Genomic DNA, 26,226 nt, shown 5'->3' with positions numbered 1-26,226 from the left:
TTCTCACATATACGTGCATATGTGCTGTGCCTTTGCGTCTGCTGAGACCACCACCCGGCACATCCCCACTGCTCCTCACCTGAATCAGATCTCCACATGCAAATCTAGCTGCATGTCCCTCATTTCCTCCATGCGATTTCTTAGCTCCTCGACTGAGACGGTGAATGTTTGTTTGCCTCCAAAGCAAATGGACTCAGTGTGTTGCTTATGAAAACTCCCGGGAAGGACCCGGGAGGTGAGGGGACTTATTCTCACTTGTTCTTGGCTGAGGAAAGAGTCTCAGACCCCAGGTGGTGGCAGAAAAGGAAGGAAAGCCTATGAGTCAATAAGAGTGTAAAAACTGAGCATGCCTCCCAACACAGAACTTACACATTTCCCCACAATATATGTATACTTATTCATTTACAAATTATATTAACGTACTACTGCAAGAATACACTGTACATGTGATGAAATATATAAAATAACATTTAAGAGGACTAGGTTAAATAGAAATATGGCTTAATATTTTTTATCCTAATTACAGTATTCTAACAGCCCGTGGACTAGGTTGAATACTCTATTCGGATACCATGACCCCTGAAACAGCATCAGGCTCCTGTGTTACAGCAATAATAACAAGTTCTACTGACAATTCTGTGACTCTTTCCATTATGCTGAACCAAATTATAGGGAGTCACTCTTTTAGACAAAAATACTCCAGGCTATGAGTCTAAGAAACATTTATCAGGGCTCATATGTTGCCTGACTCTAGAAGGACGCCGTTTATATTTTCTGTGAATGGGGCCCCCTAACTTTGCTCAGTGCACAACCTGTGCAACTCTACATGGGGACTCTGTGAGTGCCTAATCAGAGACAGCCCCTGAGGATGCCTTCCAAGGGACAGGCTTCACGTGAGCTGAGGGTGGAAAGGCGTGTTGATTTCCTGCTGGCCCTCCCTACCACACCCAAATCTAGAGACCCTAATCACTATCAAGCGGTCTGCTCAAGTGGACAATAGATGGTGCCAGGCACGTGACACTGATACAGAGCTGGAGCCACATACCCTGGTCAAAGACTGTAAGAGCTGGAATGGACTGCACTTCAGAGATGAGGAAACTTGGGTCCAAGAATGTTTCATAGTGAATCATTGACAAAGTCGTGTTAGAATTTCCTGACCAGTGCTCTTTCCACAATATTACACCGTCACATTAATATCAGCTAACAGAACATTTATAATGTCTACTAACTATAAGGCACAGTGCCTAAAATAAAAATTGTTATTTTATGGATGATTCAAATTCATCACAATAAACAATAATAATTTAGCCTCCTAAATATTGAGCATTTACTATACGTCAGATGCTATACTAAGCAATTTACAAGGATTCTCTTATTCAATCTTCATAACCACCCTATGAGGAACGTATCATTATGACATCCATTTTACCAATGAGAAAAGTAGTAAACAATTTAACAGAAATTAATGTGCTAAGCCAGGATTCAAACCATGCAACCTGACTTGAAAACGTGCTCTACAGCATACATATATATACTGCCTTCCATAATCAATGACATCAATTATGTGCAGGACAAATGGTGTTCAACTGTACCATTTTTCTTTGCAACTGTCATCGTCAGATTACTTTTTTTCCTTTGTGTTAAATACCAGAATATTTTTTTTCTCTCTCTCTCCCTCTCCATCTCCCTCTCTATCTCTTATCTCTCTTATCTCCCTCTATATCTCTATCTCCTCTCCTCCCTCAGTCTCTGTCCCTCTCGTCCCTCTCTTTCTTTCTCTTCCATACACACACACACACACACACACACACACACACAATTAGGAAAATGTCTACAGGTCCTTCAACTTTAGCAGAAAGCAGCAAGAAATTCTTGTAATCCTATCAGCAAATTCTGAACTGACAACTCCTCTTGGTTGCCTTACGACATGAATTGCAGCTCTCACTAGAGACTTTTCCTTCACTGGATCTCAGCCAATGACCAAGAAGCAGTTATTTCTTTCCTCTTATTATTTTCAAGAATTGTGTTTCTCTGTCTTTGCCCACAGGACAGTGCACTTGGGTTGTGCTGCATTCATCTCTTACATCCAGTATGTGGCACGTAGTAAGTATCTTGTAAATGTTGGAAAGAAGGAAGGAAAGAAGGAAGGAAGGAAGGAAGGAAGGGAGGGAGGGAGGAGTGGATATATGAATGACTGTGAACCATTTTCTGGATCATATGTTCCTGGAGAAGAGGTCCACAGGTGAAGTGAGAATAACATCTCCATTCACTCAATAGCTCTTGTCTAAACCCCTAGAGTCAAACTTAGCTCCTTCCCTTCCTTATACTACACATCAGACCCACCAGCAAAACCTCTGGGCTCTCTCTTCCCAACAATCCCAATCTACTTGGCACCAGCTCCACTGTTGTCACCATCGTCCAATCCACCGTCCTCCCCTGCCTAGTTTTTCAAGGGCCTCCAACCTGTCCTCCCTGCCTCTACCCTTTCTCTGCTGTAGTCTATCATCAAAAAGGCAGCCAGAATTTCCCTTCCAAAACCCTCTGATGACTCCCCTTATCGCTCAGAGTAAAAGTGGAAGCTCTGGGCTTCCCTGGTGGCGCAGTGGTTGAGAGTCCGCCTGCCGATGCAGGGGACGCGGGTTCGTGCCCCAGTCCGGGAGGATACAACATGCCGCGGAGCGGCTGGGCCCGTGAGCCATGACCGCTGAGCCTGCGCGTCCGGAGCCTGTGCTCCGCTACGGGAGAGGCCACGACAGTGAGAGGCCCGCGTACCGCACAAAAAAAAAAAAAAAAGTGGAAGCTCTGTCAACGGCTCATCAGGCCTAGGCGTGACCTGTACCCACCTCCACCTCTCTTATCTCCCCCGCCCCCACGCCCCGGCTACCCCTACTCCTCCCACCCCTACTCAGCATCATTCTCGTCCCACTGTGGGAAGCTGAACAATGGCTCCCAAATAGGCCCATGCTTTAATTCCCAGAGACTTTGAAGCCAAAGGGACTTTGCAGAAGTGATTAAATTAAGGATCTTGAAATGAGGAGATTAACCTGGATTATCCTGCGGGCCCAAACTAATCACAGGTTTCCTTATAAGAGGGATGCAGAAGGAGTCAGATTGGAAGGCAAGGGGAAGCTGGGGGCTTCCCTGGAGGCCCAGTGGTTAAGACTCTGCGCTTCCACTAAAGGGGGCACGAGTTCCATCTCTGGTCGGGGAACTAAAAGCCTGCATGCTGCATGGTGTGGCCAAAAAAAAGGTGAAGCTGGAAGCCAGAGAGAAAGGGAGATGTGACATGGGCCAGGAGTCAAGAATGAGGACCATCGCTAGAAGAATGGAGGAAACAAATTCTCGCCTGGAGCCTCCGGAAGGAGCACAGCTCTGCTGACTCCTTGTTTTAGCCCTTTAAGACTCATTTCCGATTGATCTCCGGAAGGCAGGAGAATAAATTTATGTGGTTTGGAGCCACTACGTTTGTAGTAATTTGTTAGGGCAGCAGTAGGAAATTAACACACCCGTTGTTTTGTTTTATGTTTCTTTATGGTACTATCACCACTCGGCACATTTTATATTTACGTCTCTATTTGTCCATCTGTTGTCTCTCCCACTACGATGCAAAGTGCTGGGGAGCCAGGCCTTTGTTTTCTTCATTGTTGTACACCCAGAACCTGGCGCAATAACTCTCTGTTGAATGAATAAATAAATGACATATTTTAACTAAGTAAGTAACAGGTCAACACCCTGAAATGGCCGAGCCTCAATGAAAAGTTGGTTGAACACGGTTATTAACCTGCGTGACAATTTCTCTGACTTGTCCAGACAGGTGGAAACATACACAAATGAGTACAGGTGTACCTGCAGCCCAAGTGGTCTACACCAAAACAGCCCAGGAGGAGGAGAACAACCCCAGAACACCAGCAACAAGCCCGCTAGGAAGATGGTGATCCCCGTCCAATGCAGGGGTTCCAGCAGCCCCTCTGCAGAGCTGGGAGGAGGGAGGAGCCTGGGCTGGTCACACACACGCCCTCTACTCCCACGCAAGCCCTGCAGCCCTGTATCACCTGTTTTCATATTACTCATTTCCCTCCTCATTGAATAAAGGACCGCAGTGGAGGTGGGCTGGGGGGTGGAGAAGCCAGGATTATGACTGCCCTTCTTCTCACTGAGTGATGCTGAGAATCTCTAAAAAGGAGTTCACACATAGGAGCTGAGGTTGATGGTACATTCTACGTCCACTTAGTTAACAAAATTATACTAAAAAGAATGTAAATGTAAAGAGTTAATTAGATCCAATATTTACTTTAGGGAACCACGGATCTTAAGTAACTTAGGAACCACATGACACTATCAAGTAGTTTTTCCTGTTGCTGGTACCAGCTAGAGATGCCAACACTTCTATTTCCTCCTACTTCTGTTTGGTTCAGCCTAATTTCTGATGAAATCAACACTTTGCCAAACATGCAAGTAATGGTTTGATGTGCCCATAATGACGATGATGATCATGACGATGATGATTGATTCATCTCGTCTCTTGCAGGAAGTTGCAGGGATGCCTCTGTCTTGAGGAAAATACACCTAGTCCTCACTTTTAAAAAGGTGACTTTTTTTGAAACTCACACAACGGTCGTGTGAATATAATGGCTGGAATGCTGCTTGAATGCACCTGTTTGAATGTCCCCTCCTCTGTGGAGCCTTTCCTTACTCCTTCGTCCACCCTTGGGCATTCCCAGAATACCCACGGCGCAACGCTCTCTCACTCCTCCATTTCACCAATATTCACAGCTTGCAAGTCTGTCTCCTGTACCACATTGTTATTTCTTGAGAGCAAGGGCTCTGTCTACACACGCTTCTTCCTCCCAAATGCTCAACAAAATCCCAGGCAAGGTTTGCCAGGTACCTAAATACGAACCAAACGCTCTCGGTGCTTTTGAAATGGACCTTGTGGTAGAATAAAGGAGACGATTTATACACCAAACAGGTAGAGAAAAATAGAAAATAATGATGTATTAAATTAGAAAAGAAAGTGCATTTCATTAAAGGAGTTCATTCGAAACCGGAAAGGGGAGAAATGAGTGTTGACTGGGGTTTTTATAGGTTCATAGAGTAATCATTTTTGTTGTCTTCACATAAAAATTTGTGTAAATATGAATTTGGGTGGGGAATGTGGGGGAAAACATCACCTTGATCTATAAAGATGATTTGTTTAGCCCTGAAATGATTTTTGTGTTTTGATAATATTCATAACTATAATCTTTATTAGAATATCAGTCTAATACAAAGATCACCAAAGCTCTTTGTTTGAGTATACTAAGGGCTAAACATTAACACTGACACTAAGTGTATTACTACTAGAGAAAGCATTTTATCTCATCAGATATTTTAGTTATATTGGCGCCAAAAGGGCAAGCTCGGTGACAGACGTAACATTTATCGACCATACGTACGAAGTACTATCTGTGACCTTAGAAACGTTAAGAAGGACCATCGATTTGACTTCAACAAGCCTTAGTTTCGTTTTTCAAAATGATGACGATGAAAGAAATTTAACCAGACAGGAAAATGCACTTAATGTCTGTCACAAAGGAAAGGATCTGAGCAACAATTTCTGCTCCCTCATAAGTGAACTCTTAAAAAATGCTTTGCCTGTAGTATAGAGAAGTCAATGATTAGACACACACTTTTAAATGCACTTACCAATTCTTGTAATTTTGAGCGGTCCTGGGTGAACTATGGAACAACCCATTCATTCCATCAGCCCTACTCTTTAATATATATTGACCTCCAAGGACCATGACACCATGCAACTTTCCCTGGTCACTCAGAGCAAAATAAAACACCATCTGCGTGTGCGGGTGTGTCTGTCAGAGGCAGCCCTTACCTTCACGAAGAGGTTAACCTCAGGGTTAGTGGAAGCTGATTCGTTTTCTTCTGAAACGTCATCAGCAGAATAGCTGGTAGGGGAGTCCTCGCTGGTGGAGAAGGCTCTGCTGTGCTGGATGGTGAAGCTGGAAGGAGAAGTCGGATCTGCTTCCATCTCACTTCCATTCTCCTGGGGCTCCCCAGGTTGAGGATGCTGAGCCTCAGGGTATACTTTTTCAGGCAGGAGGTATTCTCCTGTTTCTCGTTGAAAAGAGGCTGAGGTGCTCTCCCGACCAACAACAGCATAAATGGCCGCAGAGCCGTACCCATGGGTTTCCAACTCAGTGGCATATAAATTGGCTTCTGCCTTCAAGTCTTCATGGACATCATTGTAAAGGGGACCTTTGTCTTCCACTGGCTGGTCTGAGTCCTCATATGCCCGCTGTCTTTGGATTCTGTCGTAGATGGTGCTGCCGTCTTCATCATTCATGCTTGTTGATTTGGTGGATCCTTTTGCAGGCAGACCTGAGTAGGTCTGAAATGAGGAAAGGGATAGAGGATGATCACCTTGCAGAGGAATCAACGGGCTTTTGAAACACAGCAACTAGCAACAGCTATCAATGACAGCTCCCTAACAATTATTGACTGGAGACTTTAATCGGCAAACCACAAGACCATTGGACATGAGATAAAGCTTAAACACTCAGTTAACTCCTTCACTCCTAAGGATATTTTCAAGCAGACTCTATAGTTTTCCTCATTGCCAGTAACTCCAAAATTCTTCGGATCAACTAGAGGTTGACTTGAATTATCTTCCCAGTATACATTGAAATTCTGAATATTTAGCCATTTGTCACTAAATAGTGTTCCCTCTTCCAATTGCCTCCAAATGTTGACAACATTCAAGAAGTCCCTGCAGTTCAGTGGAGCACGATTCTTCACAATAGTAACTCATCTATGAATAGCTGAATTCATTACACAAAACAGCTGTTTGAGTATTGATACCCTATGATAACTGTGCTGCACATGCTCCAGTTAGGTAATGAGTGCCACTCACGTTTCTTATCTGGAAACACCACTAGGTGATTAAATAACAGAAGGAAAAGAAGATAAATGCCCTTGTCTATGGTCACATCAGTACAGATCACCCAAACTAAGGGACTCAAAGATTTATGGCTTTGAGTTTTATTTTTTTCTCTTCGACCTGTGTGATCATCATAGTCAAGACACCTTCACAAAGATCCTCTTATGTACAGGATACTGAGTTGAGCACTAAACATTTGAGTTAGCAGACACATTCTCTGTCCTCAAAGGACTTCCAAAGCAAAGAACTGTATGCACAAACTTGTCTAGTTGATGTCATCTACAGATGCCTTGAATACACAGCCTCTTTGTTTTTTAACCTGGTACTCTATCCTGCTAATTCCTGCATCCCTTCACCCACCACGTACATCGTTCTCTTTGAAGTGACAACCCAGACGGATTGTAAAGGGACTTCTGTGTCTACAAATCGTGCGAAAATTGAGAAGCAATGCAACTCTGGTTGACAGGTTCCAAAGCATTTGATGAGCATCTTTTTTTTTTTTTTTTTTTTTTTTTTTTTCGGTACACGGGCCTCTCACTGTTGTGGCCTCTCCAGTTGCGGAGCACAGGCTCCGGACGCACAGGCTCAGCGGCCATGGCTCACGGGCCCAGCTGCTCTGCGGCATGTGGGATCTTCCGGGACCGGGGCACGAACCCGTGTCCCCCGCTTCAGCAGGCGGACTCTCAACCACTGCACCACCAGGGAAGCCCTGATGAGCATCTTATAGACAAAACTTCATTGTACCCTTGCCTCCAATGTTGCATCCAGGAATCTTCTGGAGCGAACTAAAGCAGTATTTCTAGAATTCAAGCTTTGGGGATAGCTTAAAGAATAGATAAAGGGAAAGAGACCAGAGACAGACTTTAAAGTCTATTGATGCTATCCCTTTCTTTTACTGAAAGGTGAGGTTTGATGGGTCCAAATACCTGATAGATTCCCATAGTTCCCATAATCTGGTGTTTATAACTCAGCGGAGAGCCAGCTCAAGTCCTTCTCATAATTTTAGCACTGGAGAAAAGCTAAAAGGTCATACAATTTACCTGATTTTACATTTGAAGGCAGGCTGGAACCTCGAAAGGGGAAGTAAGCGGTCCAAGTTCACAGAGTTAATGATGGAGCTGATTTTGGCTGTGATTTCCTAACCCCCAGTTCAGTGATCTTCCTGCCACTCACTCCCTTCTTAAGTCACTGTTTTCCAACCTTTTTTATGATCATACAACCTTCCACTCCCACCCCATCCCTAAAGGATCCTTTTTAGGTATCTTTTCCATGAAATTAAAATACTGCCAATATATTACATATCTGTTACATACTGTATGTACATCTGTGCTTTATACATCAAAAAGAGGAAGTTTTTGTCCCTTAAGAACCAATTTTCACCCCTTTGGGGGTGACATCGCTCCTTTTGAGAATATGTGCTTTCACTGCTAGAACACTTCTAGATTATGTGCCATTCTGCAACAAGATTATGTGTCATTCTGCATCACTTCCAAGGAACAGTATTCTATGTGAGCTTATATATACCGCATGCTACCAGGTCCGCACCAAGATGACCCAGTGAGTCTGAGGGGGCTAGCTAAGCTTAGGGCCCAATACACAGGTATTTTATAAATTTGGTCCCCCACTTATTCCATTTCAGGACACACCTATCATGATTTAGTTACAGGTTGTAACATGGAACCGGTCATCCCATTAAAGCATAAATCAGATCATCTCTCTCCCTACTCAGACTCCTATAATGGCTCTCCATTTCTTTCAGGAAAAGCCAAAGTCCATACAGTGACCCTCAAGGCCCTAAAAATCTACACAAACTCTCCTACATCTGCTTTTCTCCCCCTTGCTTACCCAGCTTCAGAGGATATGCCTCGTTGCTGTGCCTGGAACCCTCCAAAATGCTCCCATATTAGGATCTTTACATTGGCTGTTCCCTCTGCCGGGAATACATTTCCCCTGGATATATGCAGAGTCAACTCTCCAAAATTCTAAGTTTTTGCTTATGCATCCCTTCTCAATGAGACCACTCTAACTGTCCTGGATAAAATGACAACCCATCCCAACTCCTATCTGTACCCCTCCTCATTACTAAAAACCCTTACCTGACTTTCTATTTCTTTTACCATAAGACATATCCCCTTCTAATAAGATATATACATTACTTATTTATTGTACATCTAGAGTTTGTTTTCTGTCTTCTCCCACTAGAATGTAACTCTGTATGGGCACAGATCTGTCTGCTTTTTCATTATTGCTTCAGGCACCTAGAACAGTGCCTGGCACATATTAGATTCTCAATACATTATTTGTTGAATAAATTTTTGTGATTGTCTGATGTCATTATCCTCCATTGGACACACAAAGCCCATGACTATTTTGCTCATCAGTGCATACCTAAAGTCTAACAGATATCTGACACATAATAGGTGCTTATTAAATATTTGTTTTTATAAACAACTAAAATGGAGGAGATGTATCCAGAATTCAAGTCCTTGTACTCCTGGTCCATTTTCTTCCTGTGTTATGTGCATAAGTGTTATTTCATTACTATATTGTAAACTCCTGCAGGAAGAAAACTAATACCTGGGTCTTCCACAGCACTTTGTATAAAACAAGTTGGCTTGTTTACTGATAAAAGAAAGAGTCTATCAACCAGTTAATCGATTGAAAGTATTTTGAGGGCTCCATATGGCTGTTACATATAACCTAAGAAAGGAAACAAGACATATTCACTTGATTGAGAAGTTCTAAGAATGAACTTGTGTGCCTTCTGAAATACAAGTTTGCCTATATCACACCCATGTCTGGAAATTTTTGATAAAGCAGATACAGGAAGATGTGTGTTCCAAGACCTTTCACAAATGAAACCAAGCCTATCTGTCCAGCCAGCTTCTCCCTCAGCACTCCTTCAAATACCCTACTCCGCAGCAGAAACATTGCTCTTCCCCGAATATACTATGCCATTTCCTGCCCCTATGCTTTTGCACATATGTTGTCTCCACTGGGCAAAATGCTACTCATTCTACTAGATACAGGCTATAAATATACATAAAACGTGATCTTACCTGCATGTACAATGGAGGAAATTTACAAATTAGCTATTCCACAGAAAGGATCCAACTGGGACTACAGCAGCCCTGCCCATTGTCTTGGATAACTGTGGGGCCAAAGTCTAGTCTTCTGTTTTGCATGTACAAAGACTCAGTTTGGTCAGTTTACACAGGGTTTTTCAAACATTGTAGAACTGAGTCACTCTAACTAAACTAAAAAAAAAAAAAAAAAAAAAAAAAAAATTCAGTTTAGCAACATAAAGGCCACTTTTTAACTTTACCCGCCAAAACATAACTGCCACAATTGACTTGAATATTTGCTTGAGATAATAAGCATTATCTCTTCACGGAAGCAAATTCTACATAGGGAATCAGTTAAGGCAATATCCTCAAATTACTTTTATGTGATGTTTGTAGGATCTGAGGCAATACCCCTATTAAAAATAGGGTATTTTTAAAACCCAGTATCAGTGATTTGCGCCTTTTCTTCTTATCTTAATCAGTCTTATTAGGGATTTTAAAATTTTCTTTCTTTTTCTTTTGAGAATATTTGACTTTATTAATAGTCTCTAGTGTGCATTTCTTTGCAATTTCATTAATTTCTGCTCTTATCTTTATTATTTCCTTTCTTCTCTTTTTGTTTTTACTTGTTTGTTGCTGTTTGCTTTTTATCCCAAGATAATTGTGGACACTTAAATCACTGGTGTTCAACTTTTCTTCTTTTCTAATATATGCATTTAAGATTATTAATTTTCCTCTAAGTACAGCTTTATCTGCATCTCACAAGTTTTGATATGATTTATTTTCCTTATCATCCAGTTCAAAATACTTCCCATTTCTGTTTAGACTTTTTTCCTTTATCCATGAGTTATTTATAAATGTATTGATCAGTTTTACAACAGTTGAAGATTTTCTAGTTATATTTTTTGTTGATTTTTAGCTTAATTTCACTGTGGTCAGACAATACAGTTGTTATGATTTTAATCTACTGAAATTTGTTTTGAGATTTGCTTTATGGCCCAGCATATGGCCAACTTTGGAAATATTCCATGTGCATTTGAAAATAACATGTGTTCTTCCATTGTTAGGTATAGTATTCTGTAGATGATAATAAATTAGTATCTGTTTATTTTTGTTACTCAATTATTTCATATTCCTATTGACTTTCATCTGCTTCTTCTATTAGGTATTGAAAAAGGAAAGTTAAAATCTTCCCTATGATCATGGATTTGTCTAATTCTTACTTCAGTTATCTCATTTTTTGCTTTATATATATTTTTTTTAATAAATTTATTTTTTATTTTTGGCTGCGTTGGGTCTTCATTGCAGTGCGCGGGCTTCTCATTGCGGTGGCTTCTCTTATTGCAGAGCATGGTGTGCGAGCTTCCGTAGTTGTGGTGCACGGGCTTAGTTGCTCCATAGCATGTGGGATCTGCCCGGGCCAGGGCTCGAACCCGTGTCCCCTACATTGACAGGCGGATTCTTAACTACTGCGTCACCAGGGAAGCCCTTGCTTTATATATTTTTAAGGCTATATTATTGGATGCATACAGATTCAGAACTGTTATATAATCTTGGTAGATGGACTGTTTTTTCAGTAGAAAATGTCACTCTTTATCTCTAGCATTATTTTTTGCCTTCTTCTGATATCAGTTTTCTTTTGGTTAGTGTTTATGTATATATTTTCCCAAGATTTTACTTTCAATTTTTGTGTGTGGAGAAGTGGAGAAGGGGGATTAACGTATGAAATATAATGCAGAATCGATAATTCACAATGATGGAGAAAAACCAGATTGGATGGAGTATGTGGATTCCAGAAAAAATAGAGAAGATGGCAGTACTGGGCTAGAGTGTGGATAGCCTTGAATGCCAAGATCAGAAATCTGAGTTTTATGTTCATAGGATGATATCAAGGATGGGCAGACACATAACACAGAAAGTCATTCAATCCCACAATCATTTACATTCCAGCTGGCTTCAAGACAGAGGCAGGTGCTCAGAGAAAACCATTTCCAGTAGCTGGTGTTGCTTACTGGAGCAACTTGGTCTACTGTCACATCACAATGTGGCAACCACATTTCAATATGGGCACAGGGAGGGGACTGTGTAGAAGGTACCTGAGAACTTCAGATGGTTCTGCTGATTTATTTCAGTCACTGTGAATGTGCCCCGCTCCCATTTACCTCCTGGCACTCTCTCTCCTCCTTGGAGCTCCCTCAAACACCATTCCCAGCTGGTCACCGCATAGCTTTATTTTTGTAACCTTCATCTAGTTGTTCCAACATTTTGAATTTCATTCCTCACAATTCTGACTCTGCCATTATACCCACCATAGGTATCTCTTAAAATTTTACTGCACTTTCTTACTTTTCAAATTGTGAACAGTCGTCCATATCTTGACTCGTCATTACAATAGTTGGTCCACCTCGGTGCTGTCTACTTTATACAATCTGGGAAAAGTCCTAAAGGTCCTAGAAGCCTGAGTAGAAGTCATTTATGATGTTTTATTACTTAGAGGAAATGAATACAGAAAATAGGAAAAGGGTAATATTAAACATTGGGAGGATGAGACAGATGGGATGCTCTTCACTCAAACAATTTAACATAAATGGAAGGGACAACAAGGTTATTTAAATAAATTTGATTAAAAAAATTGAACATGGAAAAATGACATTATTTTTAAAATTGGATGAACTATATACCCTTAAGCCCTCAGGCAGGGAAACCCTTGCTTCATCCTCTCCCTGCCCCTGGCATTGTCGACTTACCCAGGCTGGGACTACACACTCAACCACAGGGCCCCATCCTCAGGGATGTCTCCCAGCTGTCCCCTTGCCCTTCCTCTTTATTCAGACTGGGTCTAGTTTTCTCACTCCACTTCCTTCCTCTGCTGTCTCCAACATGACCAAAGTCTGACCCCTTAGTAGCTGTCTATCACTTCTCTAGAACCTTCTATCACTTCTCTAGCACCTTTAGTACAGGAAAAAAGCAACTTGAAGCAGATGAATTTGCAGATGTCCAAAGAACAAAATGTCCGGATAGTCCATTGAGAAGAGAGGAAAGGAGAGCTGGGCATCCCTTTAGCTGGGCTTTTGCAGACAAGGATAAAGGCGTGCTGCATCAGTGCTGAAGGAACTTGAGGAAATATCAAGTTTACTTAGTAACTTAATGGAGTATTACTGGGTTATTTTTTTTATCTCCATCATTCTGCCTAAAGGGAATGTGCCTTCTTTCCGCCATAGACAACTTGACTCCACTGAGCTCTCTCACTCCACCTTCCTCCAGTACATTTCTCCATCTTTGGAGATTTTACTTTGTGGTTTGAGGGGTTTTAAGGTTTTACCGTTTGGGGATTTTTTTTTTCTCCAAAGACATCCAGGAAGTTTGATTCTGTATTATAAAACCAAAGGCAATCTATCTCAGTAATGTATTTTGTGTACTTCTCTAGATAGTCATCCCTCGGTATCTGAGGGGATTGGTTCCAGGACCCCCAGGGGTTACCAAAATCCACGGTTGCTCAAGTCCCCTATGTAAAATGGAGTATAGTCACCCTCTGCATCCTTGGATTCTGTATCTGTATAACAGATACAGAGCAGACTGTATAACAAATATAATGTAAATTGTTACTCTGAGCCATCCAGAAAAGATGGAGAAAGAGCTGTGGGCTTTGAAAATGAAACCTGAGGAATAATTCCACCAGCTTGGATACAAATGCCTGAGTAAGCTGTCCTTTCATACTTTGATTTTACATTTTCTAAACATTATTGCTGAAGGACACTGTCCTTAAGTTACTCCACAAGAAACACACTTACTGAGAAATAAGTACACAGCTATCATTTTCAGCTTCTCAGGTTCTTGTTGTGGCATCAAAGATGTCTGTGTTCTTTATATTAAGGAGACTTCTTTCCATTATAAATGTCATTCATGCTTATAAAAAAAAGATGATAAGAATCATCTGTAATTCCACTACCCGAAGGTACTTACGTTAATTTTCTCTTACTCCTTTTCTACCTGTATGTTTATATTTTCATTTGGAATCATAGTTGTCTTTGTGTTCTGCTTTTTAAAAAATTGACATTATACAGTGTATATACATGGCATTTAAGCATATTTATATAAGACCAGTATTTTTCAGACAGTCAACTCAAATATTAGCTGATGTAATTTGTCAGTGTAGAAGATTCAAAGATACTTTTCTTTACTGTCTAGCCAAAAGACTTTTTAAAAGGCAAGGGATTTTGTTTAAGTAAGGGGTTGGCCCAACTAACGGGACAATAACATAGGAAACTTTCATTCTTCTTGCTTCCGTGCGCTTCCCAGGCTGTGACATGGTGACTCGACAGTAACACTGGGTGATACTCACAGCAGGGCAGGGCTCACTGAATGCTTTGCAAGCGGTTTCAAGACTGCCTATGATTTTCCTTTAAATATCGCTATCTGCAGATAACATACTCAATTCATCTATACACGTTTAAATTCTCTTTTGGTTTTAGTTTACATTTGGGTGCAGCGTGGGCAGACCTGGGGAGCGGAGATGGGAAATTATGGAATTGTGGGGTGAAAAAAACAACTGGAGGTTAATTGAAGTGTTTCTTGTTTATAAAAATTATGAAGATGAAGGGGGAATGTTTTAGCCACATGGGGTAAGGGAAACTTTGGTGCCAAACAGACCTGGGTGCAAATGTAGACTGCCACTTACCTTTTCTGAGGCTTGGTTTCCTTATTTGCAAAAATGTAAATAACACCTTCCTCAAAGTGTTGTTGGAAAGTTTAAATGAAAAAGATACGTGTGAAGCCTCAGAGCCTGATAGATTAGACAGGCGTGTTCAGTGTTAGTTTCCAATCCTTCTCCCACAGCTAAGCTGCATTGGTTTCAGAGCTCAGAATGAAGAGATTCTGGAGGGGAAAAAAATATGTATAAGTAACATCATGACACGTTAGTATGTTAATAGAACTTAGTTCTACTCTGAGTTATATTTATTATTATGTACTTCTGGAGTTATTTTCTTTCCATAACCCTGATATCTCCTCTAAATCATAATTATATTTTGCATTTTGTAGTAACTGCAAACTTAAAAGACATTTACAGACAGTATTTTGCATGATTTGGCCAAGAACACAGTAAGGCAAGTATTACCAAATCCGTTTTATAGATATGAAAGCCATGGCTCAGGCTGCTTTTCCGGTGCATGTTTGTAACACTAAGATTAGGGCCCAGGTCCCCTAACAGCTGCCACTGAACTTCGTCCATAGCTCAAGGATGCTGTGATCATTAAAGGTTTAAAATGTATGCTCTGTAAAGTATCTCTGTAAAGTAAGGGAAAATATCAGATGTCTATAACTGAACCAGAATGATAAATTATGCAATAAAAATGAACACGTTTTTACCAAAGGCAAACACAATATGCAAGAAAGATCAAGCTGAGAAACCCTCAGGATTTGGAAAACTGAGTGTTTTCTTTCATTTCTAGTCCACTAGGGAGCACTGTTACCCGGTCTCAGTGTAGACCTGGCATCATCACCTCATGAGCTGTTTCCTTCTTCCAGTCTAAAAAGTTAGGTAACTATTGCAAGTTTACAGATTCCCTGGTCTAAGGGCTTTTTTCCCATTTCCCAATTATTTTGCTTTGAGGATAAGGTGCCTCAAATTCAAAACATATGTTTAAAATATTTTATCTATATACGTTCTATTAGAGCTCAATTCCCTCCCTTTAAAAAATTCCTTACAGTTCATTTAACATGTATTAAATTTTTTAAAAAAGAAGAAAGGAGCTCATGAGGACCATTTGATCTTCACAACAACCCTATAGGGCAATTCGTTTTTCTATTTTACACCCGAGGAAACAATTTCAGAGAAATTCTCCTAGAGTCAATCTACAAACTCCCTTTGAATGTGTTTTACTCCTGCTCTGGTTCATTTTATTATCTAAGTAACTAAGTATTCATAACATTTTACCCCAAGTCTTAGCTCCTAACACTGATAATGTTCAAATCGAATAGAGAAAAAGTAGTGATAACTGTCTAAATTCTGGATTGTCCACACCAAAATTCGAATGGTTTCACTTTGTGTACGTGTATACACATTTGTCTATATACATATAAAATTACATTTGTACCCAATTTCCATACCAATACTTTGTGGCACTTTTGGTGTCCTGGGTCTTCATGTTTGCAGTTTCTTTACTGTCACTGAAGAAAATCTGTGTGATTTTCTTCAGTACTAATAATTACGGCACATAGTGTCGGTCTTATTAGTTCTACATCCTGAGGTCTCAAACTAAAAGCTAAGGAGTCTCCTTGAATGAATGAACATTATCTCTCTACCTATCTACACAATCTTTTATGTGCACAGCACACAGGATTGGGGAACATGAGGTCACTGTATTTTCCATCTTTCTCTCTTATTTGGACTGTCACTCTAGTCCAAAGGTTGCTTTCTCTCTCTCCTACCACCAACTCTCAATCTAACTCTTGCTTTTTACCAGGGTAAGTAACCTACAATGCAGCTAAGGTTACGTGTCTTCCTCCCTCTTTCCTATCTATTGCTCATGACCCAGATAGGTGATGCCTTCCCACGAAGGCCTCTCCCATCTCTCCAGACTTTGTTTTCATGTCTGATGGTACAAGCATCATATTCTACCTATTAAAATAGCCTCGCCTTTTTTCCCTCCCCGACACCTTTTTTATCCTGCATCACTTCTTGAGGACAATATTATTTATCTTTACATCCCCTAATGCCATGCTTAAGCTTGAATGTGCATAAGAACTCTATGGGGATCTTGTTGAAATACTGATTCTGATTCAGTAGGCCTGGGGTGGGGCCTGCGACTCTGCATTTCCCAGAGAATATTAATACTACAGGTTCATGGGCCACGCTTTGAGCAGCAAGGCCCTTGCATAATGTTTTGCACATGGCAGGTGTTAACTCACATGTACTAGAAAATTAAAAGTTAGAAAGCAAATGCAAAGAAAATGAGATAGCACTACACAACCACCACTATGGCAACATCAATTGTTGGTACGGATGTCTGAGTGCCTGGATTCTCATAAAATGGGGATTTAAAATAGTGTACCTACTTTAAGATCTGGCTGGCCTTTTCTTTTTTTTACAAAATTATCATATACTTACCCTATATCTAGTAGTTCCTCTCTTAGATATTTACCAAAGAGAAATGAAAACACACGTCCACAAAAAAGACCTGTACAAGAATGTTCAAAACAGCTTTATTCACAACAGCCAAAAACTGAAAATACTCCTGTGTCCATTAACTGGTAAATGGATAAATAAATTGTGGTATAGCTGTACTGTGCAACGCTGGCTACTATTTCAACACCATGGAATACTGGCTTGAGTTCTCCCATGAGGTTGCAATTATGTAAGGTAGAGCTGCAGTCATCGGAAGGCTTGCCTGGGGCTGCAGAACTTGCTTCCAGGATGGCTCACTCATCTGGCTGTTGGCAGGGGGCCTCAGTTCCTTCCCACACGCTGCTCTCCATGGAGCTGCATAAGTGTCCTAATGAAAGGCCACTGACTTCTGTCACTGAGTGATCCATGAGAGAGGACTGCTGTGGCCTTGCCTGGCTCCAACCTGCTGCCAGGCCTGTCTTGAGGCTTTCTTGGTCAATGTTGGGCCAAAGACTCCTAATAAAAAGGTATGAAGTACTGATACACACAACAACATGGGTAAATTTCAAATGCATCACGTTAGTGAAACAACCAGACACAAAAGAGTACTTATTATATGATTTTATTCCTTTTATATGATGTTACAGAGGGTAAAACAAATCTGTAACTTTTAAAAAAGTCTAACAGCGGTTACCTGGGGAAAGGGGTAGACAGGAAGGGTTAGAAAGGTACTTGCCCAGGGGAATGAAACGTTGTGTGTTTTGACAGGACTTTGAATTACACAGGTGTATGTATTTGTCAAAACTCAGAACAGTATGCTTTAGATTTGTACATTTTCGTCTTTGTAAATTTTATTTAAAAAGAAGAATAGCTCTAAACAAATTCTGTCCTACCATTATTGATATGCTGCTGCTGAAATGTTTCTAAGTGAAGTGTACTGACAACAATGACAACTGACATTGAAATGCATCAAACAATAAGATGAACTGACGGATGAACAGATGGCTAGATACATGGGTAAAGCAAGTACAGAATATGTTTACAGCTGATTCTTGAACAATGTCAGGGTTAGGAGTGCCAACCTTCCGTGCAGTCAAAACTCCGATTATAACTTCCTTTATAACTGTATCCATGTTTCCATATTCATGGGTTCCATCAACTGCAGATCGTGTAGTACTGTAGTACTATTTCTTGAAAAAATCCAATATATAAGTGGAGCCACGTAGTTCAAAGCCACATTGTTGAAGGGACAACTATACTGCAGAATCTAGATGGTGGGCATATGGGTGTTTTTTTAAGTTTTCTGAATGCTTGAAAATTCTCATAATAAAATGTTTAAAAGAAAACAACCTACGACAGTGAGGAGACACTTCTGCTTATATCTGTACCCCTGATCCCAGCTCAGGGCTGATGCCTCTAACATCCATTTGGAGAGGCCCTGACAGCACTGTGCAGCTCACCACCTGTGCAGAGAGAAAAAAATCAGGTGTGCACTCGGACAGATGGAGAGCAACATGGCAAAGGTCTAGAAATACTGGTCGATGTGGGACCTTCAGTTACTTACAGAGGACCTAAGCCTCCTGAAGAACACAGACCAACATGGACTGAGGCTGCCAGTGGCAACCAGAGTGGCTGGGAGAACAGGAGAGAGAAAATCTGAGACCTGTTCATCATTCCAGGCCATACATGATTCACAAATACCCTAATGAAATGTCTTGGTGGTTAAAATCTAACATATGTTGACATAGTTAACTTAGAAATGTCTGCAATTCTATGTGTAAATCTAACTCTTTAGTACTTTTTGTCCATTTAATCCATAGTCTTTCTGCTGGGTTAATTTGAAATGGTAACCTTCTTTGTTAATTGATTTCAGTTGGATATCAGCAATGTCATTCATTGCTGGACCATCCAATGGGGTGTAGGTGCCTCTTCTTACTGAGTGGAACACTGATCCCCAAAGCTGGCTTACTACTAGAATCACCTGGGGAGCTTTTAAAGCCAGGGTGATGCTGGCCCCCTAGGACAGTTGAATCTACATGGGAAGGAGGGTAGGAGAGAGGCCTGGGCATCTGTACTTTTTATTTTTATTTGTTTATATTTTTTTTGGCCACGCCATGCAGCTTGCAGGATCTTAGTTCCCTGACCAGGGATCAAACCTGCACCCCCTGCAGTGGAAGCTTGGAGTCTTAACCACTGGACCGCCAGGGAGTTCCCTCCCCTGTACTTTTTAAATGCTCTCCTGGTGAGTTTAATATGTGTCACATAACTAGACCTTAAATTTTCAAAGTTAAAAAGTTTTCAAAGGGACTGCGAAGAAGATAAAATTTTACTTAAAAAATGCTGCTTTGGGTAAAGGTTTTTAAGTTTTGCGGGCATCTATTTCTTCCAACTCTTAGAGATACATGTCAAAGTGCGATATAGGTTGATGAGTGCTCATTAAAACAGGACAAACTTCAGCTTTAGATTCCCAGAATTAATACGATCTCATTGGTAGAAATTAGTTTAATCCTATGGAAACTGACATCTAGGAGAACGCTACCAGTGTCCCAAATTCTGATGTGTGTATATCTGATCAGCATAGCTGGATTACCTTAAAGGTGGGCTCAGCACATGTTTAGGGCAGATGCCAAAATATATACTTGGAAAAAAATTTATATTTGCTATTTCCAAAGTTGTATGGGAGGAGTCATTATGGTAAAAAAGAAAAAAATATAATTATATTAGCATTGATTACAGTTATTCTATCTATGGGAGGCTGGGAGGAACCATGGCCGTTGCCAGGATTGTGGACATGAAAGCTGCTCGCAGCCTGGCTGAGGGAGTGGAAGGGGCTTCTGCACCGAGGGATCACCTTGCTTCCCGCCCTCTGTTCTCCTTTGGTCCCCAGACAGGAGTCAGCACCAGTCAATTAGAAAGTCAAAGTACCCGAGGAGGAGGGCAGCGGAGAGAGCTTGCGCCTGGCCCAGCAGGTTTTGCACTATGAACTCGATTGAGAACAACGTGCTAATTGTCCTTTGTTTGCTGAGCAGGGCCTGGAGCCAGTGCAGAGCTGGCCCCGAGAAGCTTCCAGAGCCTGGGGATCAGGTGTGGGGAACTAGCACTGGCTGCCTGGGGGTAGGAGTGGGGAGGGCACACAGCAGGTGTTCCACAGACAGTTAGAAACTTCCCGCAATTTACAGGTTTCAGAGTTTCTCTTATTAGAGAAACGGACAGAAAATGGCTAAAAAGTCAGGCCAGTAACAATCAAACCAGAACACTAAACTCCAGGAAGAACGCACTAAACTCCACTGGACTAAATGTGCAGACGCCCCTCCACAGTTAGGGTTTTGTCCAAATGTCAAAACTCTTCTTGGCCTTCAGGATGTCTGACCTGTAGCAAGTAGGAGGGCCAGAAAAACGACCAGACCTAGTTCTCCAAGTTCTCCCTCCCGAACAACGTGGAATAATCCCTTCAACTGCAGGGCAGCCCCCCGTTGTGAATAAGAGAGAGTGAATAGGACTTCCCTGGTGGTCCAGTGGTTAAGACTCCGTGCTTCTAACGCAGGGAATGCCGGTTCGATCCCTGGTCAGGGAACTAAGATCCCACATGCCATGTGGCCAAAAAAAAAAAAAAAAAAGAAAAGAAAAAGAGAGAGAGAGTGAATGAGGTAACCTCCCTCAGAAGCAGGACTTTCTGGAAAGCAGAACAGAGGCTTTGCTCCATTATCACTATGCATTGAAAGGGTAAAAACTGTACAGCTATCATCTTGCTATTGGTCTTTCTGATGTATCAATGCAGGAAAAAAATTTAAATGTGTGCAAAAGAAAACACACTTTTCAAAAACACACACACACAAAACTGTCACAGTTATCTTTGGGTGGTGGGACTGTGGAAGAATTGTACTCTTTTTTTCTACATTTCTAGAACACCTTACTTTATGTGTGTACACGTGTGTGTGTGTATTTATTTATTTATACAAAGACCGTGAACAACTAAAACTCAGGAGAACCATGAAGTTAGTTCTATAGTAAAATTAGTTTAAAAACTGCAGATATATTTACAGCAGCCAAGACCCAGAAGCAACTTAAGTGTATGTCAACAGGTGAATGGATAAAAAAGATGTGGAATATATACACAATGGAATATTACTCAGCCATAAAAAAGAATGAAATAATGTCATCTGCAGCAACATGGATGGACCTAGAGATTATCATACTAAGTGAAGTAAGTCAGGCAAAGACAATTATATGATATCATTTATATGTGCAAGCTAAAAAATCGATACAAATGAACTTATTTACAAAACAGAAACAGACTCACAGACATAGAAAACAAACTTAAGGTTACCAAAGGGGAAAGGGGAGGGGAGGGACAAATTAGGAGCTGGGGATGAACAGATACACACTCCTATATATAAAATAGATAAACAACAAGGACCTACTGTACAGCACAGGGAACTATATTCAATATCTTGTAATAACCTATAAGGGAAAAGAATCTGAAAAAATATATATAAACCACATGCTGTACACCTGGAACTAACACAACACTGCAAATCAACTATATTTCAATAAAAAAACTGCAGGTGTATGCTCTTGCCCATGCATTTAGTTATGGATGGATAACTTGGCCTTGGAGCTGGCATTCTCTGGGCTTCCGTCATGAGGAGAGGGAAGGGAAAAATTTTTAAGTGTACATTTCCTCATTAGTATGACTGGCAGAATAGTGATCATTTTGATAGTATTTTGTTTGTGGAGCTTTCTTAAAGGATAGAGAGAGAGATTTATATCTCAAGAAAAGTCTCCACTGCTTTCCTGTGGTCATTTAAAATTCGTAAGACCATCAAAAACAGGGCTGAGCCCTCTCTTCTGCCACTCTGACAAAATGCCACTAGCTTTCTTTCCTTGGAAACGATGGTGGTTAGGTCCTGCTTTTAGCTCTCTGGAGATGCCAAGCAGAAGTAGGTCATTACAACATGTATCAGGTCGTTAACTCGTCCCACCTTGGCTCCAGTCATTTTGTCTGCCTTTGACCCTTCACCTTGCTTCAATATCCAATCACTATGTCACACCCACAATGCATGGGAACATCAAGTCACCAGGAAAGAACAAAACCAAAGAAAAAAACAAAACCCAAATCCTGTGAGTTGGCTGGGACTAATGTCATCGCCCCTACTCCCATTTTAAAGATGAGGAAACTGAGGCATGGAAAGGTTCTGGGGGTGCCCTGAGTTAAGAGCTCCCCAACTCTGCTCTCGTGTTGCCTGCCCCATGGTGGTGCCAGAGTCTGGCCCGTGATGCCATCTGCCTTGGCACCGGCTACAAATTTGGACCCACCCTCTGCCCTGCCCTGCCCTGCCCCTCCTCGTGTGCCAGTTCCACACCGTTAAGACCACAATGGCAGCGACTTATCGGGGCCCAAGCAGACTGATGCTGTCATTCTAATTTTTACAAGTCATTTTATATATTTTAATTTTAAATTATATAAGAAATACATGAAAGCAGGCACAACGTAAGAAATTCAAAGGCTATCAAAGAATATAAAATAAAAAGTGAAAAGCCTTCTTAATCCTCTCCCTGTGTTCATCTACCTCCGCCTCAAGAGACAGACTCGAAGATTCACTCTGTCTCCGGAGGCGACCACAAGGTCATTGGTGCACACTGTCCAGCAAAACAACTGTCAAAACGCTTGCTATGGTGATCGCTATATGCCTCCTGCTCTAGTTCTTTCCAGTTTCATGTTCCCGAAACATGAGGCCTGGGCTGGGATAGCTCGTAAGGAGGACAAGTCAAGGTAGGGGAGTAGCAATGCAGGTCTGAACAAGAGCGGGGGCCGTGGAAACAGCGCAGAGGGTACAGGTGTGAACAGAGTTTATTCTGGCGCCATATGTCTGGGATCACCTCGTGGGCTGCCTCATCTCCTTCCTCTCGCCTCTTCTTTTACCACAGACCAGCCCTGGAACATCTCCTTTCTCATTCCCTAGAACCAAAGCTGGCTTAAGAAGGAGGTTGGGTTTTTTTTGGGTTTTTTTGCGGTACGCAGGCCTCTCACTGCCATGGCCTCTCCCGTTGCGGAGCATAGACTCCGGACGTGCAGGCTCAGCGGCCATGGTTCATGGGCCCAGCCACTCCGTCGCATGTGGGATCTTCCTGGACTGGGGCACAAACCCATGTCCCCTGCATCGGCAGGCGGACTCTCAACCACTGCGCCACCAGGGAAGCCCAAGAAGGAGGCTTTTAATGAGCTCTCTCCCAGCCCTCTAAACCTCAGCATCAACTCTGCTTTTTGTCTGGGTCTAACCAGGGTCCAACCCTGACGGTGTACCCTAGACCTGATCAGTGGGTCCATGATACATCGCTGTACTGCTAACATGCTCAGCAAGCCAGATCCTCTTAATCTGGTGGGCTGTCCTTGCCCTCAAATGTCCCCCGCCCTTGAATCCCAGCCCAAGAGCAGAGCCTGAGAGCCTGCGGTGGCCCCAACACAGGGCTCTGTGTGCCAGAATGAACTTCCTCCTGGCATCTACACCTGGCTCATCTCTTTAGCAACCCCCCACCCCCTTCGTAAATGGGTCCAGTTAATGAGGTATATCCTAAGATACGGCAGGTCACAAAAGCAGGAAAATGACGGGTAGCAAAGATACATGCTTCCATTGACATCACAGGCAGGGGTGGCAGGGAAGAACTGTCCAGAACACTTGTTCTCAAGCTGGGGATGGAGCTTAGGTCACTGGCCACTCTCAGCTATTTCTGTGCACACACCCTTCAGCCGTTGGCACGAGCACAGAGGTGGGGCCAGCTGACCACTGATGTCACTGGTGGTATTTTTCTTCTCTGTCACCTGAATCCTGTGGTCCACGCACAGTACTGTGGGACAAGCGGGGCGTGGTGCGCTAAGACCGGTGGGAGCTATCAGCTCGGGAGCAACTTCATAGTGCTTCCATCCTAAACTCTATCTTTTAAGATGAAGAATACAACCCAGATCGTGAATCAAACAAGGAGATCTGCCATATGCTTTCTCAGGATGCCTGAATGTTGGTGAGAATCCCCTACATCTCTGCCCTCAACGTTAGCTGTGTCAATACAATTGCCCCAGGGCACTGAGCTACTGCTGAAAGGCACAGTTAGTCCTGAGGACATGGAGAGAGGGGAAGAGGGCTCAGGACTTGCAGTGGGAACCCAGCTGGAGGTTCCGGGTCAGACAGTAATGGGCTGTGATCTCGAACCTGCCCCCCTGGGCCTCAGCCTCCCTACCTGGACAGCAAATAGGATGGACTCACATACCTTAAGGTCCCTTCCAACTTTCACATTTGATGAGTCTATGTTTGCCTCCATTACTGAAACAGGAGAAGCCACTTGCGTTTCTTTCTCACCCAAGCCACTGCGCCACATTATTAAGACCAGGAAGTGGCTTATTGACATGTTTAACCAAGATGGTGCACCTGACCACCATCTAGGCATTTGCTTGGTGACAGTCTCCTAGCTGGATTGATGGGTAACTAGACTACAAGGTCCTGGAAGAAGCAAACTCTTGACTATTCTTACCTGGGTTAACACAGAATTATGCACACAGTAGGCCCTCAATAATGCATTGAATGAAAAGAGTTGGACTGAGACATCCTACCCTTCTCACCTAACCCACCATAAAACAAAGAATGTCCCGTGGAGGCTTTGAGGGCTTGAAATGCATCTTGTAGAGGAGAAAATTCTCTGTGCTCAAAAAACTGACCCAGGGTCGATGTGCACCCCATGCCAATCTGTTCAGTGAACAGATCCAGACACACGAATCTGCCCAGATGGAAGATAGTCGGGTTACAAGACTGCTTGAGTGCTTAGGAAGTTCCTAAAGTACCCAAGAAGCAGGTACAAACATGCCTCAGAAGGCTGTTCAAAGTAGTACGATATAATCTGACAGCTTTATAATGCCCTGAGGGAAGACATGAGTGTTTCAAATTTGCTATTCAGAACTAAGTAGGTAATTAAAGCTTCCTACATGTAAAACACACGCTTGATTTCAATAATCTCTGAGGTCCTTTTTGGCTTTAACTTTCTGTAGTCATTCATAAACTTAAACACCTTGGAAATAATCATTTCATACATTACATACCATGCTCAGGGAAGAAATATTTTTAGGTTCATTCCAGGTGTGTTCTAGATACATTGAGAAATCAAAAAGAAAAAAAAAATGTGTGTGCGTGGGGGTGAAGAATGAGATAACAGAAGGATAAACTCACATCCTAGGTTATTTTAATGTTTTCTGCTTCCTTATTTGCAAAATGACTCTAGCCATCTTCAAACTATAGGTTGAAAAGAAAGGGCTAATATGTCACAGAGCTCAAAGTGTAGTTGAATTTTTAAATTAATTTTTTAAAAGCATGATTCCAGTATACAAAGGATGAGCGCTGTTTTAACAATGTATTTATATGTAACTTCAACTTATTCCAGAAAGGACTTAAGGTGGCATCATATAAACTAAAAGTAAATATCAGAGAAAAGAAAAACAAGGTTGGGACAAACTCCAACAGAGAATGCCATACAAAGGGCCAGTGATAATAGTCTCCATCTCTCCCTTATGGATGGGCACACGTTCAAATATAGCATGAAATATCCAGATGAGTTAAAATTTTTCTCTGTTCTTTAACTTGCTCAATACCCACTCCAAGTATTCTCTCATTTGAGTTTGCCCCATGTGTGTATCACACAGCTTCTTGAGGATGGCAAACAGAAATGTTTCCATTTACAAAGGACTTGGACAGATTAACTAATTTGCCTGTAGTCACATAACTAGTTTTGGTGGAACACATAATTAGGATCATTAAAGAAAAGAATGGGCTCCTGAAAAATTGTATACAGTCTCCCTTTGTGTAGGACTGAGAAAGGAGATAAATAACCATCTACCTAGGGCGCCTTAAATGTCATTCTTCTTGAAAAGACCATTAATTAGTATACATTTTATCTCTGTAATTTTAAGTTTTTACAACACTGCAGTCTTCAAAACATCTGAAATTATGAACAACTGTATAAGCTCTATTAACCAAGTGAATTTCTATATAAGCAGAGATTTAACGAGTATGGGGAGAGAGGTGTGTAAAGCTCATGTGGAGGGTGATACGGGCGGTGGGAATGGGGCAAAAGTTTCAGGG

General features: G+C 41.8%; 1 protein-coding gene across 6 annotated transcripts in view; it reads right to left on the bottom strand.

Annotated features, from left to right (window-relative positions):
- CLIC5 (chloride intracellular channel 5) overlaps positions 1–26,226 on the bottom strand; it is a 249,516-nt gene that overhangs the window by 215,217 nt on the left and 8,073 nt on the right. For 5 of the 6 annotated variants that reach the window (XM_073810656.1, XM_073810657.1, XM_073810658.1 and 2 more), the window contains exons 2-4: positions 14,678–14,874; positions 9,994–10,191; positions 5,870–6,385 (exon numbers count right to left, since the gene is read on the bottom strand). In XM_073810656.1, coding sequence (XP_073666757.1) covers positions 5,870–6,385; positions 9,994–9,999 — 522 coding nt within the window. In that variant the 5' untranslated portion in view covers positions 10,000–10,191; positions 14,678–14,874. The remainder of the gene's footprint in view (positions 1–5,869; positions 6,386–9,993; positions 10,192–14,677; positions 14,875–26,226) is intronic. The other variant, XM_073810655.1, reaches the window with a different exon arrangement.

The sequence above is a fragment of the Tursiops truncatus genome, chromosome 10 (genome assembly GCF_011762595.2).
Source record: "Tursiops truncatus isolate mTurTru1 chromosome 10, mTurTru1.mat.Y, whole genome shotgun sequence".
Classification (NCBI taxonomy): Eukaryota; Metazoa; Chordata; class Mammalia; order Artiodactyla; family Delphinidae; genus Tursiops; species Tursiops truncatus.
This window is presented reverse-complemented; position numbering and strand designations above follow the sequence as displayed.